Consider the following 16949-nt stretch of genomic DNA (forward strand, 5'->3'; position numbering starts at 1 on the left):
GTCCCTTCCTATAAATTCCAGATTTCACTCTCATAGCCATACATAATTAGTAGAATGAGGCTATCAAATAATTTTATAGTGTGAAACTGGCCAGCTTTTTAAAATTATGCAGAAGACCCTTTGAACTTTTTTATTAACACCAAATATTCAAAAGCTGTGTTCATCCCATCAAGCTCATATATCTCATTAAAGAGGTAAATTGAATAACACAATAACTTTGTTTTATTATTGTTACTCATAAATTATAACAATAACATTAATCTTGGAATATTATATATTTTTAATATAAACAAAAGGTTTTCACAAGATAGGTTGTGTCGTGAAACATTTTATTATGTATATATTTAAGGAAACATACATAAATTGTCGAAATACATTTCGTTCATTTAACCTTTAACCTCCGGTTTGCTTGTAGACTAATTACTGTGTCCCGAAATTATGTTTGTCTAAAAAGTGTCACCAACATGAAAAGTTTGGAAAGCTCTGCTCTAATAGGTAAGTTTTTCATACAGTGTTAAGCTATTTAATTTTTCTGTCGGCCATATGGTGCATCAGTTCTGGTTCTCCAGGATGGTATTGGTGAGGTTTTTTTCTCACACCAAGTAGTTTATTCAATTTATTTTTCATCTGTTGCTTAGATGCCCACTGTCGCTGGGTTAGGTCTATCGCTCCCCATGATCTATGCTTGAGTGCTGACCATGTCTCGGACTGCTCTCTTGGTGAAGCTATGACCTTTAGAGGATGTTGTTTCTGGTGGGAACTGCTAGAAGCAATTCGGGAGACTTTTGTCTAGCCAATAGGCATTTGCATCGATGTCATGTCAGACATTGAGGGATACAGAGGCTTCAGACTTTTAGAGGCCCATGGGATCAAAACTAGTTGAATATGGATAAAAGGACAGGATTCTACTCAAAGTATTTCCTGCTTCCCAAGCATGTGAATGGTTCTGTCCCATCCTTGACTGCCTTTAGCTCTCACATAAGCATCTAGTGTGGGTACAAAATTCCTTGCAGTGTTGCTTGCGCACCTAAGCAAAATTGAGGGGGTTGGGGAGTGCATAATTTCTCTACCTTGATGATTAGTCAAGACCACATCTTAAGGAGGCATTAAAGATTTAATAAGTAAAATCATCCAGATGTTTCAGTTGCTAGTTGGTTATCTCTATGATCTCACCTGAACCTGTCACCTCAATTGGATTTATAGGAGCTCTACTAGATGTGACACGGGTGAAAGGCCTTTTCCTGAAAAAAAGGATTAATAGGTGATATCTTGTGGAGAGGATAAGAATGGGTGAGTTGTCAGATGCCATCATGGGACATGTCTAGGTTGTGGGTTCTTATGGTTTTGACTTGTACATGTTACTCTTAGGGCATGTCTTCACAGTCCAATTGACCCTAAAATCACGATGGATTCCAGCCACTCAGCATCTACAGGACCGCACTGTCCAGTGTTTGAGGGATTCTGGGTCCTGAAGGCCGATTCATTCTGTATTCCTCTAGTTCAAATTTACTTTAGTTTATTTTTTAATTGAATTTTGTTCATTTGTAAATTAAAATGATGTACTACTTACAAGTTGACTTATCCATGGATGTGTCTATCCTGGTTGGGAGGTTCATATAGAGGGGCTTCGCATCCAGCGATTCTGGCCTGTTCAGGAAGAATTTCATTAGATAAACTTCCTTGAGCTGAAGGCATTAAGGTATGCTCTAAAGGCTTTCAGGGTTAATTGTCAAATGAATTATCCTTGTCCAAAGAGACAGTCAGGTAGCTATATTCTACATCAACAAGCAAGAAGGAAAGATCATACTTACTGTGGTGGGAAACTCTCCAGATGTGGCCCAAGGCCATTGCTCACAGAACTCTTCTCAGAGATATATGTCTGGAGGATGAGGCAACAGTCCTGGGGGACAGACAGTCAGGTCCTGGAACACCTCAAATGGACAGAGGAGTAGCAGACCAGATAATCCTTGTGGTGCACAGTTGTGGTAGCTGTGTTTGTATATCCTGTGGATAGAAAGGTCCTCAAACTTCTGTTACAAGAGAGGAGTATGCAGCAACTAGTCTCAGATGTCTTTGCACTAGAATGGAGTCTGGGCCTTCTTTAAGCATATCCTTCAAGTCCTGCTCACAAGAGCTTATGGAAACTTGGATTAGACCACAGAACTATCATCCTCATTGCTGCCTATTGCTAAGACAGATTTGGTTCTACTCCTTTGGGAGATGTTTATCAGGGATCTATTCAGGATAGGGAGTTTCTCAATGTTAATTTTCTGGATTGGGGGCTGCTAGGCCACCTCAACATTGTAACTGGCTCTTTGTCTTAATGTTAAAAAGATAGCCCTGCAATTTCTGAATCTGACTAGTGAGGGGTGTCATTGTTTTTGTGGCTCCCAAGAAAAATGTCATGAGAAAATCCTATGGTTTGGAGTAGAGAACCTTTACCATGTAGTGCAGGGGTGGGCAATTCCAGTCCTCGAGGGCCACAAACCTGTCGGTTTTAGGATATCCTAATGAATATGCATGACATAGATTTGCATACAACTGAGGCAGAGTGCATGCAAATCTCTCTCATGCATATTCATTAGGGATATCCTGAAAACCAGACTGGTTTGTGGCCCTCGAGGACCGGAACTGCCCACCCCTGATGTAGTGTGAGGGGAAGGCCCAAGGTCCTTTGGCTTGTTTGACACAGACTGCTTGACTACTTTCTACATCTAAGTTCAGCTTGTGAACCAGCTCAGTTAGGGTTCACTCCAGTGTAATGGATGCTTATCACTACCATGTAGAAATGTAAACCCATCTCTGTATAGTTCATTTTATATGGGGCTTGCTTTGGTTGAAGCCTTCTGCTATGCCATGAGACCCCAGTGTGGTACTTGCCCAGTTGAAGAAAGTTCCATTTGAGCCTCTGGAGTCTTGTGAGCTGAAGTACCTGACTTGGTAGATATTTTTAGTGGCTGTCACTTAAGCATCTGGAGTTGGTGAGCTCCAGACCCTAGTGACTTACCCAGCTTATACAAAGTCACAATGTGGTGATTTTATGCATGCATCCTGAGACTGCCATTGATTGTCAGTCCTCAAAAGTGAACAGATGTTGCAGTCCCTATTGCATGAGAACCTTAGTTTTCTATCTGGAGCAAATTGAAACCCTTAGACCACCCAGGTTTTGCTTTGACACCAGTAAGCCTAGAATTGTAGTAGACAAGCACTTTACATCTGTTTGGCTAGCAGATTTCATCTCCTGTTGTTCCTAGGCAGGGCGGAATCTGGTGGGGCAAATCAAGGCTCATAGTTAGACCCATGGTGGCAACAGTAGCCCACTTGAGGGTAAGCCTCCATTGAGGGAGATTTGCAAAGCTGTGGTGTGGTGTGTTCTCCACACATTCATCTAGCTTTGCTATGATAGGGCCTTCTGTTGGTCGGTCTGTATGGTGGTGTGTGTGTAGAACCTTTATTCCATCCTTCTTGGTCATCATTTTGGTTTCAGACTGCAAAAAATAAACTTATAAATAAAACGCCAGAAAACTTTAGGCAGGCCTGCTGCACCAAAAATGGCACTGTTTTTGGGTTTGGTTTATCCCCCCCCCCTTTTTTTTTGTCACCCTCTTAGTTTGGGACTCCTCATGTGTGAGCACTGTCGTCCTGCTTGTCTTTGGAGAAAGTGGAGTTAGCTATATAATCAGTTGCGTAGCCCACCTACTCAGTTACACAGTGCCTGAGAAGTGAGGTCTGAAACAAGGCCATCGTGAAACTCATTCTGCATGGCCTGAGGCCTGCCCAGATCTTTGAAGGACCGCTGCGGAGCTCATCCCTTCAGAGAAGAGGCCTTGCAGCAAGGAGGCCTGGGAGAGAGGGAGAGGCCCTGATAAATGTGTGTGTGTTTGTATGCGAGAGGCAGAATGGGAATAAGTATGTGTGTGTGAGAGCATGAGAGTGAGAAGCCTGTGTGTGTGTGTGTGCGTGCGCACGCATGCCTATGGGAGTGAGAAGCCGGTGTCTGTGAGAGAGCATGGGAGTTGAGAAGCCTGTGTGTGTGTGAGAGAGAGCAAGGGAGTGAGAATCCCTGAGGAAGGAAAGGGCAAGAGGAGAGAGAAGAAATAGAAATAATAAAAGAGCCCCTGAAGGAATTAGGAAAAGACAGTCAAGGGACAAAAAGTCTGGGACCAAGTGATTAGAAAATATATATATATTTCAGCCGAAATACTGAATCGCTGTCACACATGTGGAGCACAGACCAACACTTACATAATACAGAATAAGTCCTTTTGACTTTCGTTGATTGGAATATACCATCTTTGGCAATATACATTTCTTATATAATCTGTATTTTGCTTTTTCTTCAGTATTTCTATGTTAACAGGAACTGGTTTATTGGGCTTTCCATTTCAATCTTATCTGCATGTTTCTAATTTGTAGTCCCTTATTCTGTATTATGTAAGTGTTGGTCTGTGCTCCGCATGTGTGACAGCGATTCAGTATTTCGGCTGGCATTTTTTGTATCTGTCCTCTAATCTCACGCTGTCTATAGCCCAAGGCAGCATAGCTGCCTCTGGGCTGCTCTATAAAATCAGTGTTAAATGTATTGTTAATTGTGCAGAGAGGGTGGGGCGGGGCCTGTCTCAAGGCTGTAAGGTTAGTCTATGATGCCCTTACTCTTGTGCCAGCCCTGCGTACAGGTAAAATAGATTACTCCCCCATTCATTGTGGGTTTACTGGATTATTGTTGCCTGAAGTATGGGCTAACTGGGGTTAATGGAGGTGGATGAATCAAAGTTATCCTAATAACATATGGTGCTGCTGTGCCTGTGCCCTTCCTCAACCATCGATATTGCTTTCTTTTTGTCCATGTAGAAAATGTGTAAAGTGCAAGATAAGTTTGTTACAGAAGCACAGAAGCGTGATGGTAAAAAAAATGATCATATGGCTTATCTGTTCTGCCCATTTTCCGAACTAATTACGTTTTACAATTTCCATCACTCCCTCAGAGATCTCCTGTTTAATCCCATGCTTCCTTGAATTCAGATACTATTTTTGTCTCACTGGGAGGCTGTTCCATGCATCCACTACACTCTCTGTGTCTGTAAAGAAATTTCCTAAGATTATTACTGAGTCTACCCCTTTCACCCTCATCCTATGACCCCCTGGTTCCAAAACTTGCTTTCCATTGAGGCTCACTCCTGTGCATGGAAATTTTAGACCTATTTAAATGCCTCTATCATATCTTCCCTATCTCTCCTTTCTTCTGGGATATATATATGTTTAGATCTTTGGCTCTCCCCAGATGCTTTTAGAACAAAGACCACTGACTATTTTAGTAGCCACCCTCTGGACCAACTCCAACCAGTTTATATTCTTTGGAAGGTGCGGTCTCCTGAATTGTACACTATATTCCAAGGATAATATAGAGGGGCAATATGGTCCCTGGATAACGTTTTTGGGTGGTAGCCAGCCCTTCCTGCAGAATTGGCATGGGAGACAGGGGCCCAGGTGTTAAGAGGTGGCTTCCAATCCTCTCCTACAGCTCCAAACCAGGCAGCAATATGCCTCAGACTGCTTCCTTTTAATGTGCAGCCAGAGTGTTGCACTTTGAACTGCGCGGCACTGCAGTGTCTCCCACAAATTCCAGCCCTGGGCTGAATAAGCAGAGGAAGCTGTCTGAGGCATTCTGTTGCCTGCTGTGCTTTGAGGAAGCCTGGAGTAGTGAGAGGGAGGGTTAATGGGAGGGGGAAATCAGATGGCGTGAGTGAGTAAAGGAATCGGGGGGGGGGGGCGGGATTGTGAGGGGGATAGCCGGGTGTAGTGTGTGTGTGTGTGTGTGTGGACAAGGGGAGCTGATGCATTAAGGGGCACTTTTCGGTGCTAATGTAGCCCTGATATGTAAAAAGGGCTTAAGCACCATAAAAAAACCCCTACACTAAAAACTGCGGCAGCCTAATTAGCTGTTATGCTGTAGTCGAAGGAGGCGTGCTAAGCAAGAGACTCTAGTGCGTCACCTACTACTAAGACATTTAACACCTGCTCAAAGGAAGTGAATTTATTCATTCCATTTACTGCCGCTTGGTCCATTCACTATCACATGTAAGTGAAAGGACCAATCCCCTTTCAGAAGGCTGTCCTGAAAGGGGATTGATCTTTTGGTCCTTTTGACTGACAAGTGTCAGCAAAATCAGGAATAGCTCTGCTGGAGGAGAGTCTCCGGCAGGGGTTCCTGGCCTTGGAGGGTAGATTTGGGGTCTGGCAAGAGCTGTTTTAACACATGGTCCCCAGAATGCACCATTTCAGGTAGAGGACCCCTGGGTCTGACCTTGACCACCGTGACCTTTCCTGGGCACCTGATGCTAAATTTAAATGACCTGCCACATTTAAAAAAAAAAAAAAAAAAAAAAAAAGGACACGCTAGATAAAAATTGTGTATCCCTAGCACTCAAAAGAATCTGGCACCCAGGAGATATGGCTGTGCGCTCACAACAGCATCGTGCACCCAGACCAGCGGCTGACCTGACCAAAGCTCCATCCCCACCTCCAAGGTCTTGGCCAGAGCTTTAGTCAGGTCAGCCACTGGTCTGGGTGCACGATGCTGTTGTGAGCGCACAGCCATATCTCCTGGGTGCCAGATTCTTTTGAACGCTAGGGATGCACAATTTTTATCTAGTGTGTCCCCCCCCCCGTGACCCGGAACAGGAAGTGATACGCAGTGCGTGGGAAGGAGAAAGTGCTGTGCCGCATGGAAAAATAGCGGCGGCAGCAGCATCGGCCCCCGAGCAATCAAAGCAGCTGGTAATCGGGAAAGGAGATGGCAGCATGAGCCTCCCACGGCCGATGGGATTCTTCTTTCTTGGCCTGCGGGGGCTGGAGGAGGAGGCTGCTGCAGCTACCATTTGTACTTGGGGGGGGGGGGGGAGTGAGTGAGTGAGAGAGAGAAGCAGCCAGAAAGCCTCTGTGTAAGTGAGAAAATGTGTGTGTGATTGAGCACCTGTATGTAAGTGAGAGAATGTATTTGAGAGCATGTGTGTGATTGAGAGAAATTGGTCAGAGAGCTGGGGTGTGTGAGAGATAATGAAAGTGACTGCTCAGGGAGATGACTGTGTATGTGAAAGTGTGAGACAGTCAGGGAGGTGACACTGTGTGTGAGAGAAAAAGCATGGAAGTGAGAGAGCATGGGAGTGGGAAGCCTGTGTGTGTGCGCGCATGCATATATGAGAGACACAGACTGGTTGGTTGGTAAGGTGACTGTGTGTGTGTGATAGAGAGACTGATGTGAGTGAAAAAATGTGATTCAGGGAATGAGAAGCCTGTGCATGTGAAGAGTGAGCATGGGAGTGAGAAACCTGGGTGTGTGTGAGACACAGCATGGGAGGGAGAAACCTGTATATATGTAAGACAGAACATGGAAGTGGGAAGCCTTTGTGTGTGTATGCATGAGAGAGATCAGGTGACTGGTGTGTGTGTGTGAGAGAGAAAGAAAGAAAAAGTGATTATGAGAAGCCTGTGCATGTGGAGAGAACAAGCATGGTAGTGAGAAACCTGGGTGTGTGTAACACAGCATGGGAGTAAGAAGCCTGTATATCTGAAAGAGAAAATGGGAGTGGGAAGCCTGTGTGTGTGTGTATGCATGAGAGAAATCAGGTGACTGGTGTGTGTGTGTGAGAGAGAAAGAAAGAAAGTGATTATGAGAAGCCTGTGCATGTGGAGAGAACAAGCATGGTAGTGAGAAACCTGGGTGTGTGTAACACAGCATGGGAGTAAGAAGCCTGTATATCTGAAAGAGAAAATGGGAGTGGGAAGCCTGTGTGTGTGTGTGTATGCATGAGAGAGATCAGGTGACTGGTGTGTGTGTGTGAGAGAGAAAGAAAGAAAGAAAGTGATTATGAGAAGCCTGTGCATGTGGAGAGAACAAGCATGGTAGTGAGAAACCTGGGTGTGTGTAACACAGCATGGGAGTAAGAAGCCTGTATATCTGAAAGAGAAAATGGGAGTGGGAAGCCTGTGTGTGTGTGTGTATGCATGAGAGAGATCAGGTGATGTGTGTGTGTGTGAGAGAGAAAGTGATTATGGGAATGAGAAGGCTGTGCATGTGGAGAGAACAAGCATGGGAGTGAGAGAGACTGGTGAGTGTGTGTGAGACAGAAAGTGATTATGAGAGTGAGAAGCCCGTATATGTAAGTAGAACACAGGAGTGGGAAGCCTGTGTGTGTGTATGGCATGAGAGAAACTGTTCAGGAAGGTGTCTGGTGTGTGTCAGACTGTTTGGGAAATGATTGGTGTGCGAGAGACAGAAACTGGTCATGAGGGCATGACTGGTATGGTGTGTGTGTGTGTGAGTGACATGAGCCCTAAGGAAGAGGACCATGAGTATAGAGCTTAGTCTCTACTGCTGCTTCTGTTGTGTTCTATGGCCTGCATCGTGGAAGAATAGGAGAGCTGCTGGAGGGGGTAAGTAAAGGTGGCTTAAGTTTTTTTTTTTTTGTTTGTTTTTTTTTTATTGACTGCCATTTTAATTAGAAACATAGAAACATAGAAATGACGGCAGAAGAAGACCAAACGGCCCATCCAGTCTGCCCAGCAAGCTTCTATTTAATATTATGTGATGTGTCTGCTTTTTTTGAAATATTTTATTGGTGTTTGGAGAATTTCTAATAGTTTTTATGAGTTTTTAATTGTTGGATGTTCTGTTTTGAAACATTTATTCTGCTTAGTATAGTTTTACAATTATTTCTGAGTGGGGATCTATAGCTGCTTGCTAGTTCTGTTTTCCTAATAAAAGGTGTATTGGTTTTTAGGGCCTGATTTAATATTTGTAGTGTTGCCTTTTTATAGATAGGGTTGTTCCTGTTTGAGTTTATTCCATAATACAGGTGTAACTGTGTGCGGATTAGTTTATGTGCATTACTACAGATCCTGGGAGTATGATAGGTCGGTTCTGAGATATTTTACTAGCACGTAAACGTTTGTATCAGTCTTATTTGTTGTGTTTTCTCAAGAGGACATGCATTGGTGGTAAAACTGCTGTCTTTTCATAAGTAGGGCTATTGAGCCTGGAAGTAGAAGGAGTTTGAGTTGCTTTTACTGAGATGACGACAGAACCAGAATATCTTTTTTGTAGGATGAGTTGTATAGGGGATGTCATAATTCTGCTTTACATCCATTAATGTGGGTCGGGGGGGTTCCTGTGGATGCAAACTGTACTTTTACATCTAGCCCCGTGACGATCATGGGTCAGTGTGTCACGCATGTGAGAACCATCTGTCAGATGTGTCCCGACAGAAAAAAGGTTGAGAACCACTGCTTTAGAGCACTCAGTCCGTTTATAGTCTGTGCAGAATCATGCCAAAAGTCTTGCTGAAATCTAAGTACATTACTTGTTTGTATACAGTAATTTATATACTGTTTATCAGAACCTGTTTTGGGTAGTTTACAGCAGGGGTCCCCAACCACCGGTCCGCGGACCGGGACCGGGCCGTGGGAGTTTTTTGCCGGTCCGCGGCGCCGCCAAGCACCGGCAGGTGTGTCGCGCGCTCCCAGACTCTCCCGCTGCTCTTCCTTCCCTGCTGCCATTGCCGCTGGGCTATCAGCACGTTCAAGCCCAGCGGGAACGGCAGCGGTGCAAAAAAAAAAAAAAAGCTGTGGCATCCGCTGCTGGCCTTTTCTTCTTCCTGACCCGGAACAGGAAGTGATACGCGGTGCGCGGGAAGGAGAGAGCCGTGCCGCATGAAAAAATAGCAGCGGCGACAGCAGCATCGGCCCCCGAGCAATCGAAGCAGCTGATAATAGGTAAAGGAGACAGCAACGTGAGCCTCCCGCGGCCGATGGGATTCTTCTTTCTTGGCCTGCGGGGGCTGGAGGAGGAGGTGGTGCAGCTACCGTTTGTGCTCGGGGGGGAGGGGAGAGGAAGTGAGTGAGAGAAAGAGAGAGAAGCAGGCAGCCAGCATGTGTGTGATTGACTGGTCAGAGAGCTGATGTGTGTGTGTATGTGAGAGACAATGAAAGTGATTGCTCAGGGAGATGACTGATGTGTATGTGAGAGTGTGAGACATTAGTCAGGGAGGTGACTGATGCGTGTGTGTGAGAGAGAAAAAGCATGGAAGTGAGAAGTCTGGGTATGTGAGAGAGCATGGGCGTAAGAAGCCTGGTGTTGTGGGGGTGAAAGAAAGCATGGGAGTGAGAAACCTGGGTGAGTGTGCATGCATGAGAGAGAGAGACTGCTTGGTAAGGTGACGGTGTGTGTGAGAGAAAAAGACTGGTGTGTGTGAATGTGAGAGAATGTGATTCAGGGAATGAGAAGCCTGTGCATGTGGAGAGTGAGCATGGAAATGAGAGAGACTGGTGTGTGTGAATGTGAGAGAAAGTGATTATGGGAATGAGAAGCCTGTGCATGTGAAGAGTGAGCATGGGCGTGAGAAACCTGGGTGTGTGTGAGACACAGCATAGGAGGGAGAAGCCTGTATATCTGAAAGAGAACATGGGAGTGGGAAGCCTGTGTGTGTGTGTGTATGCATGAGCGAGATCAGGTGACTGGTGTGTGTGTGTGTGTGTGTGTGAGAGAGAGAGAGAAATAGTGATTATGGGAATGAGAAGCCTGTGCATGTGAAGAGTGAGCATGGGAGTGAGAAACCTGGGTGTGTGTGAGACACATCATGGGAGGGAGAAGCCTGTATATCTGAAAGAGAACATGGGAGTGAGAGACTGGTGAGTGTGTGTGAGAGAGAGAGACAGAGAAAGTGATTATGAGAGTGAGAAGCCCATATATGTAAGTAGAACACGGGAGTGGGAAGCCTCTGTGTGTGTGTGTGTATGGCATGAGAGAAACTGTTCAGGAAGGTGACTGGTGTGTGTGTGCGCCAAAGACTGTTTGGGAGATGATTGGTGTGTGAGAGACAGAAACTGGTCATGGGGGCATGACTGGTATGGTGTGTGTGTGTGTGTGTGTGAGTCATGGGCACTAAGGAAGAGGACCATAAGTATAGAGCTTAGCTTCTACTGCTGCTTCTGGTGTGTGCCACGGCCTGCAGGGAAGGGGAGTAAGACAGCTGCTGGAGGGGGTAAGTAAAAGTGGCTTTTTAAGTTTAATTTTCTTGACTGCCATTTTAATTGTGTGATGTCTGCTTTTTTGAAATATTTTATTGGTGTTTGGAGAATGTTTACTAGTTTTTATGAGTTTTTAATTGTTGGATGTTATTCTGTTCATAGCTGTTTTGAAACATTTATTCTGCTTATTAGTATAGTTTTACAATTATTTCTGTGTGGGGATCTATAGCTGCTTGCTAGTTCTGTTTTCCTAATAAGAGGTGTATTGGTTTTTAGGACCTGATTTAATATTTGTACTGTTGCCTTTTCATAGATAGGGTTGCTCCTGTTTGAGTGTATTCCATAATACAGGTGTAACTGTGTGCAGATTAGTTTATGTGCATTACTACAGATCCTGGGAGTATGTTAGGTCGGTTCTGTGTCTGTTACCGAGATGAAATATTTTGCTAGCATGTAAGCGTTTGTATCTGTCTTATTTGTTGTGTTTTCTCAAGAGGACATGCATTGGTGGTAAACTGCTGTCTTTTCATAAGTAGGGCTATTGAGCCTGGAAGTAGGAGTTTGAGTTACTGTTACTGAGATGTCACCAGAACCAGAATATCTTTTTTGTAGGGTGAGTTGTATGGGGAATGTCATAATTCTGCTTTACATCCATTATTGTGGGTCAGGGGGGTTCCCATGGATACAAACTGTACTTTTACATCTAGCCCCATGACGATCATGGGTCAGTGTGCCATGCATATGAGAACCTATGGTGAGTTGTCACATTCACATTATAAATGTCATAATTAAATAAGTGTGCACTAAAATCCAACTCCCTCCATAACCCCGCCCTCATATGACCAAAGCCCCGCCCCTGCCCCGCCCTGCCGGGCCATGGAAAAATGGTCCCTGGTGCAAAAAAAGTTGGGGACCACTGGTTTACAGCATAATATAGCATAAACATAATGCAAATATTGAACATAATTACTGGGCATATAACTTCAAACATAAAAACGTCAAACAGATTTCCTGATCCAAAGAGAACTGGGGACCTCCGCCCTATTCTGGACTTGTGGGCCTTGAACAAGTTCCTGAAATGGGAAAAGTTCAAAATGGTCTCTCTCGGCACCTTAATACCTCTCCTGCAGAAAGGGGACTGGTTATGCTCCCTCGATCTAAAGGACACCTATGCCCACGTCGAAATTTCCTGTACCTACACTTCATGGTGGGTGTGAGCTATCTCCAGTACAGAGTATTGCCATTCGGTCTGATGTTTGCGCCCCACGGTTTCCAGAGTGTCTAGCGGAGGTTGTGTGTGCAGGTGTTTCCCTACCTAGACGTCTGTCTCCTCAGGAGTTCCACCCAGGAGGGGGCTCTGAGGTCTCTGCACTCCACCATTCAGGTGCTGGAGACCTTGGGTTTTCTGGTCAACTACCCGAAGTCGCATCTAGTCCCGTCACTGCAGTTGGCCTTCATTGGGGCCAGATTCGACACAGTGCAGTTCGGGCATTTTTTACCCCTAGACCGTGCGCTTGCCTTGGTGGCCTTGGGAGCAATGTTTTCTCGGAGCAGCCAGGTCTCTGCACACCGTATGCTGCTGCTGTTGGTGCGTATGGCGGCGACCATCCATGTTACTCCCTTTGTGTGTCTGCACATGCGTAGGGCTCAGTGGACCCCCCTCCGATCCCAGTGGCGCCAAGCCACCCAGGACCTCAAGGTGTGCATCAGTCACACAACCACTTCAGGTCTTCCTATCATGGTAGGAGACCGTGTCTTCTTAGAGACAGGGATACCCTTCCAGCTCTCCTCTGCTCAAGTTGTGCTCACCATGGATGCCTCGCACCTTGGGTGGGATGCCCTTGTAGGGGATCTCCACACCCAAGGTTGATGGTCTGCTCAGGAAGCGCAGCTTCAGATCAACTTCCTGGAGCTCTGGGCGGTCCAGTATGCATTTGGGGCATTTTGAGATCACCTTGCCAACAAGGTGGTCCTTGTCAGGACCAAAAATCAGGTGGATATGTAGTATCTGAACAAACAGGGAGGTACGAGGTTGATCCTCCAATGCCAGGAGACAGTCCAGATCTGGTCATGGACTGTGTCCCAAGGCATCCTCCTCCGTGCCATGTACCTTCCAGGGATGAGGAATAAGGTGGCAGATGGCCTGAGTCGCTCGTTCTGCCCCTACAAATGGTCCCTGAAGCAGGAAGTGGTGGATTGGATCTTCCATCTTTAGGAAACCCCAGACATGGATATGTTAGCCTCCTGCAACAAGAAGGTAGCTCTGTTCTGCTCTCCGTTCAGAGAGAAGGCCAGCTGGCATCATATGCCTTTGTACATTGTTGGGACATGGGCTTCTTATACGCATGTCCTCCGCTTCCACTGGTGTCGAAGACCCTCCTGAAGCTCCAACAGGACCATGGGACCATGATCCTCATCGCTCCTTATTGGCTGTGGCAGATCTAGTTCCCACTCTTGCAGGATCTCACCCTGAGGGAGCCGATCATCTGGGGGCCGCCTCAGACCTTTTCACTTAGGATCAGGGCAGATCGTGTCATCCTAACCCTTGAATCTTATCCCTCATAGCGTAGATGTTGAAAGGCTGATAAATGGTGTCCCAGGTCTTGATGGAGTCCAGGAGGCCATCTACTAGAAAGTCTTATGGCCTTAAGTGGAAGAGCTTATACACTTGTTGTGAGGGTCATGGGTTAGATTTGTTCTCTTGCACCACCCCTAAGCTGCTGGCATACCTGCTCCACCTCTCTGATTCTGGTCTGAAGACCAACTCAGTCAAGGTGCATCTTGGTGCTACTGGGGCTTATTACCAGGAAGTGGATAGTGCACCCATCTCTTCTCACCCTGTCGTTGGACGCTTTGTGTGGGATTTGCTTCAGCTGAAGCCTCCCTGAGGCCCACTTGTGGTGACCTGGGACCTCAGCATAGTCCTGGCTCATCTTATAAAGGCTCCTTTTGAGCCTCTGTGCTCATGTGACCTAACGTTTTTGACCTGGAAGGTCGACTTTCTAGTGGTGGTCACTTCAGCATGCAGGGTCAGCGAACTTCAAGCTTTGGTGTCATACTCACCCTACACACATTTTTTCACAACAAGGTGGTTCTGCGTACATATCCTAGATTTCTGCCAAAGGTGGTAACTGATTTCTATCTGAATCAATCCATTGTCCTACCCACCTTTTTTCGAAAGCCTCAATAGCATCAAGGTGAGAGGGCTCGCCCTAGTGTGGATTGCACGCGAACCTTGGCCTTTTACCTGAAACGGATGGCAGGCTATAGGCAATCTATATCAACTCTTCCTCTTCTTTGACAGAAACTGATTGGGAGTTGCGGTAACCAAGCAGATATTGTCCACCTGGCTGGTGGATTGTATCGCTTTCTGCTATACGCAGGCAGGATTGTAATTGGGCCATGTCAAGGCTCACTCTGTTTGGGCCATGGCAACTTCGATGATCCACTTGCGAGCGGTCCCCGTGGATGAGATCTGCAAGCCTGTGACTTGGAGCTCCCTCCACACTTTTGGCTTGCACTACTGTCTGGACAGCGCCAGCAGACGTGATAACAATTTTGGCCAGTCTGTCCTACGGAATCTTTTTCAGATGTAAATCCCAACTCGTCCTGCCTCACGCCCTTTGTTTGGGTTCAGGCTCTCTCCCTCTATTACCAACAGCACCTGTTAAGTGATTGTTGGTCTTATTTCAGGAACAGCCTGTAGCTAGGTATTCACCCTTTTTGTGAGGACTACCATCCTGCTTATCCTAGGAGAAAGAGTTGCTAGTGTTCTAGGACAGCAGGATGTTAGTGCTCAAGAAACCTGCCCACCACCCTGTGTTGGATTTTCTCCTAGTTTATTTAATTTTTTCGTAATTCTTTATTACAAGACTGAAGAGGGACCCCGCGTGCATGGTGACATGCTCAGTGTGCCTAGTCAAAGTTCTAGAAACTTTGACAAAAGTTTTGTCGGGCTCCATCTGACGATGTCACCTGCTTGTGAGGACTACCATCCTCCTTACCTGTAACAGATGTTCTAAGCAATATCACAATAAAATCAATTCAATATGGCTAAAAGGCTTCTTGAAATAACAGAGCTTTCAACTTTGTCTGGTGATTGACCATATAATATTCCACTGAGAGGTTGACCAACGTGACAGCAGTAATTTGACACTTCTAAAAGCCATTCTTGATGTATTGGGTGAGATTCAGCACTTTGTTTATAAATGACTTTCCTGACTGAAAGCAGAATTTGTTGTAGTTGGTTTTATGCTTAGTTTAATTTTCTATTCTAAAAGAGAGAACAATTAAAATAGCTTTATCTATTTCTAGGAGGACTTTACTTGTCATCACAACCAAGAGATGCCCACTTTCATTTCCTGGTCTTTACAGATGTCTGTGGAAATAGAACGTATGGAGTTGTAGCACAGTATTATCGACCTATACAGGTAACTGATTTTAATATGACCCAATTAATGCAGTTCTTTATTTGTAAGATGCTCAAGAATATGTATAGTATCTAGTTGGTTTATTTGCAATATCAAATTTCAATATACAATCAAGGAGGTTTACAATAAAAAAAAAGAAAACCTAGCATAAATACAAAAGTCATACCAGTAATGATAGCTGTACTCTGACATAAGCCAACAAGATAAAAAGGATATAGACAGTTTCATACATATTTTAAGGTAAGACTAAGCATACATATAACTGTAAAATATCACTACTAATAAATCACATTTTATGTGCAGAAAATGACTTTCATGATGTTTGCACATTAAAATAAGATTCTATACAGAAAACATTCATAAATCATATTTAAAACACAGAAATCATGGTTTATGTGCACAAATAGTTTACTGCACATAAATCCACCATCCCCATAGACTAACACTGGCTCAGGAGTTAAATTTTGAGCCATAATAAAACATGCGTTAATCCTACACGCCTCTTTGCACTGGGGTGGAGGGAGGATAATAGCTAATGCTTTCATTAGCATCTGATTTCCATTTGAGGGTGCTATCCAATATGTGCAGTTTTATGCGCGCACATTTTGTGCAGAAAACTTGCTGCCTCGGGAGTCAAGTTTTAGCGCACAAAATCTGCCCACTACTGCAGGTAAAATTGTGTGCTCTTGATTGTCACATGGGGCCACTGTTTTCACTTCATATTATTACCATTTAGTTGGATACTGAACAATAATTTACTTAATCACCAGAAAATAGATTTTTAAAAAGATTGGTGTGTGAGAGCTGAAATCTCTGGCTGTCAGTCATGGCTGCACAGGTGCTAGTTTAGAGTGTTCCACACAGGATTCATTCTTACTAAATCATTCCAGATAGCTTTTTATATCATCTGCTCTCAGAATCTTCATCACTTGAAGGTCTTTATCACCTCCCTTAGTAATGTGTTCAGTGGTTTGCAATGCCTTGAATTAGGGATGTCTTCCTTAGATTTAACACACATCTGTTACTTCCTGTGCTTTCCCCTGGTGGAGATGGAAAATAGCTTATCTCCATCTGCGACTCATCGGCCGACGCCGGATAAAACTTAGACGCATGCGTTGACCAGGCTGCGCCCTTTGACGCAGGCACCTTCGCCAATGCACCCATCGACGCCGGCACAGCTACCGAAGTGCCTTCTGACGCCGGCGCATACTCCGACCTTGACGCGCCCAGCGATGCCGGCACTTTTACCGTCGTCAAAGACATCAAAACAGATGCAGAGTTCAAATACACCTCACCACTCGATGCAACCTTCTACGCAGGGCGATTCAAAATCGAAGCACAAAAAACAAAAACCACATAAATGCAGCTGTGGGATATCAAAATTTACCAGAGGTATCTCAAAAGAAGAAACAAAGAATAGAAATATTTCCTACTCCTCATTTGGAGCATATTCCAAGGAAACATTCACATAAGAGGAAGCATATATCACACTCG

The 16949-nt window shown here is 44.9% G+C and overlaps 1 protein-coding gene across 4 annotated transcripts in view; it reads left to right on the forward strand.

Moving 5' to 3' along the window:
• Positions 1-16949, forward strand: part of DENND3 (DENN domain containing 3) — a 235872-nt gene that overhangs the window by 36090 nt on the left and 182833 nt on the right. For all 4 annotated transcript variants that reach the window (XR_003854950.1, XM_029592116.1, XM_029592114.1 and 1 more), the window contains exon 3: positions 15340-15455. Coding sequence is in view for 3 of the 4 variants with exons in the window: in XM_029592116.1 (XP_029447976.1) it covers positions 15340-15455 (116 nt within the window). In the remaining variant the exon portion in view is untranslated. The remainder of the gene's footprint in view (positions 1-15339; positions 15456-16949) is intronic.

This window comes from Rhinatrema bivittatum, chromosome 2, assembly GCF_901001135.1.
Source record: "Rhinatrema bivittatum chromosome 2, aRhiBiv1.1, whole genome shotgun sequence".
Classification (NCBI taxonomy): domain Eukaryota; kingdom Metazoa; phylum Chordata; class Amphibia; order Gymnophiona; family Rhinatrematidae; genus Rhinatrema; species Rhinatrema bivittatum.